Source organism: Seriola lalandi, unplaced genomic scaffold, assembly GCF_002814215.2.
Source record: "Seriola lalandi dorsalis isolate HSWRI2012SDOR001 ecotype SW California unplaced genomic scaffold, Sedor1 jcf7180002054987, whole genome shotgun sequence".
NCBI classification, from domain to species: domain Eukaryota; kingdom Metazoa; phylum Chordata; class Actinopteri; order Carangiformes; family Carangidae; genus Seriola; species Seriola lalandi.
In genome coordinates this window covers 217,445-218,120 of record NW_019525536.1, presented here as the reverse complement: position 1 = coordinate 218,120, position 676 = coordinate 217,445, and the positions used below count along the sequence as shown (strand labels likewise).

Genomic DNA, 676 nt, shown 5'->3' with positions numbered 1-676 from the left:
TCCCAGACCAGGCCAAAGGCAGAGAGGTGAGGGACCTTCACCACCACATGAGTGTCCGTGACCTCCAGCGGCTCCAAGATGCTCAGTCCATCATCACTGATGTGGACGACAGACAGCAGGCCTTCATAACGCAACGCTGTGAAAACACACAGCTGTTAATCTGCTGAATCCAAACCCAAATCCTTTCTTACCATTTGAGTTCAGATGGAATGACGTGAACTCTGAAGTTCACCTCTATCCTTTACCTGGTGTCTCTGAATTTATCATCACTGTCCTGTTCCACATGTGATCTATCTTGATGTGTACATCTAGTGTTATGGATATACTCCATTACAATTTTGTTTTGCAATTTTGCACATTAATACAAATATCTCAGATTTTACCAAATATTTTTTTAACATTCAAGACAGCAAAGTCTTTACCGTCCTTTGTTTCACAGTGTGGGAGGTGGAGCTCACACACAGCATCTTCAGGACACTGGATATTGAACAGCGGCCCTGCTGGCGTCTTTCCAGCTGATTGGAGGAGGCTCTCATCCCATTGGACAGTCCTGTAGAGCAGCTCCGCCTCCTGAGCCACAACAAAAACCAGTCCAGTCAAAGAACACTGGAACCCACCTGGACCAGGACACCTGAACCTGTAGGACACAGCCCAGTAAAACCCTGAGATGAAACTG

General features: G+C 46.4%; 1 protein-coding gene and 1 pseudogene across 2 annotated transcripts in view; both read right to left on the bottom strand.

The window, feature by feature from the left end:
- The window catches only part of LOC147817217 (NACHT, LRR and PYD domains-containing protein 12-like), a 103,706-nt pseudogene that overhangs the window by 19,280 nt on the left and 83,750 nt on the right, over positions 1–676 (bottom strand). The gene's annotated exons all lie outside the window — the stretch shown is intronic.
- The window catches only part of LOC111647385 (uncharacterized), a 16,627-nt gene that overhangs the window by 6,560 nt on the left and 9,391 nt on the right, over positions 1–676 (bottom strand). Inside the window, exons 2-3 of the mRNA XM_087171369.1 lie at positions 423–673; positions 9–136 (exon numbers count right to left, since the gene is read on the bottom strand). Coding sequence (XP_087027495.1) covers positions 9–136; positions 423–673 — 379 coding nt within the window. The remainder of the gene's footprint in view (positions 1–8; positions 137–422; positions 674–676) is intronic.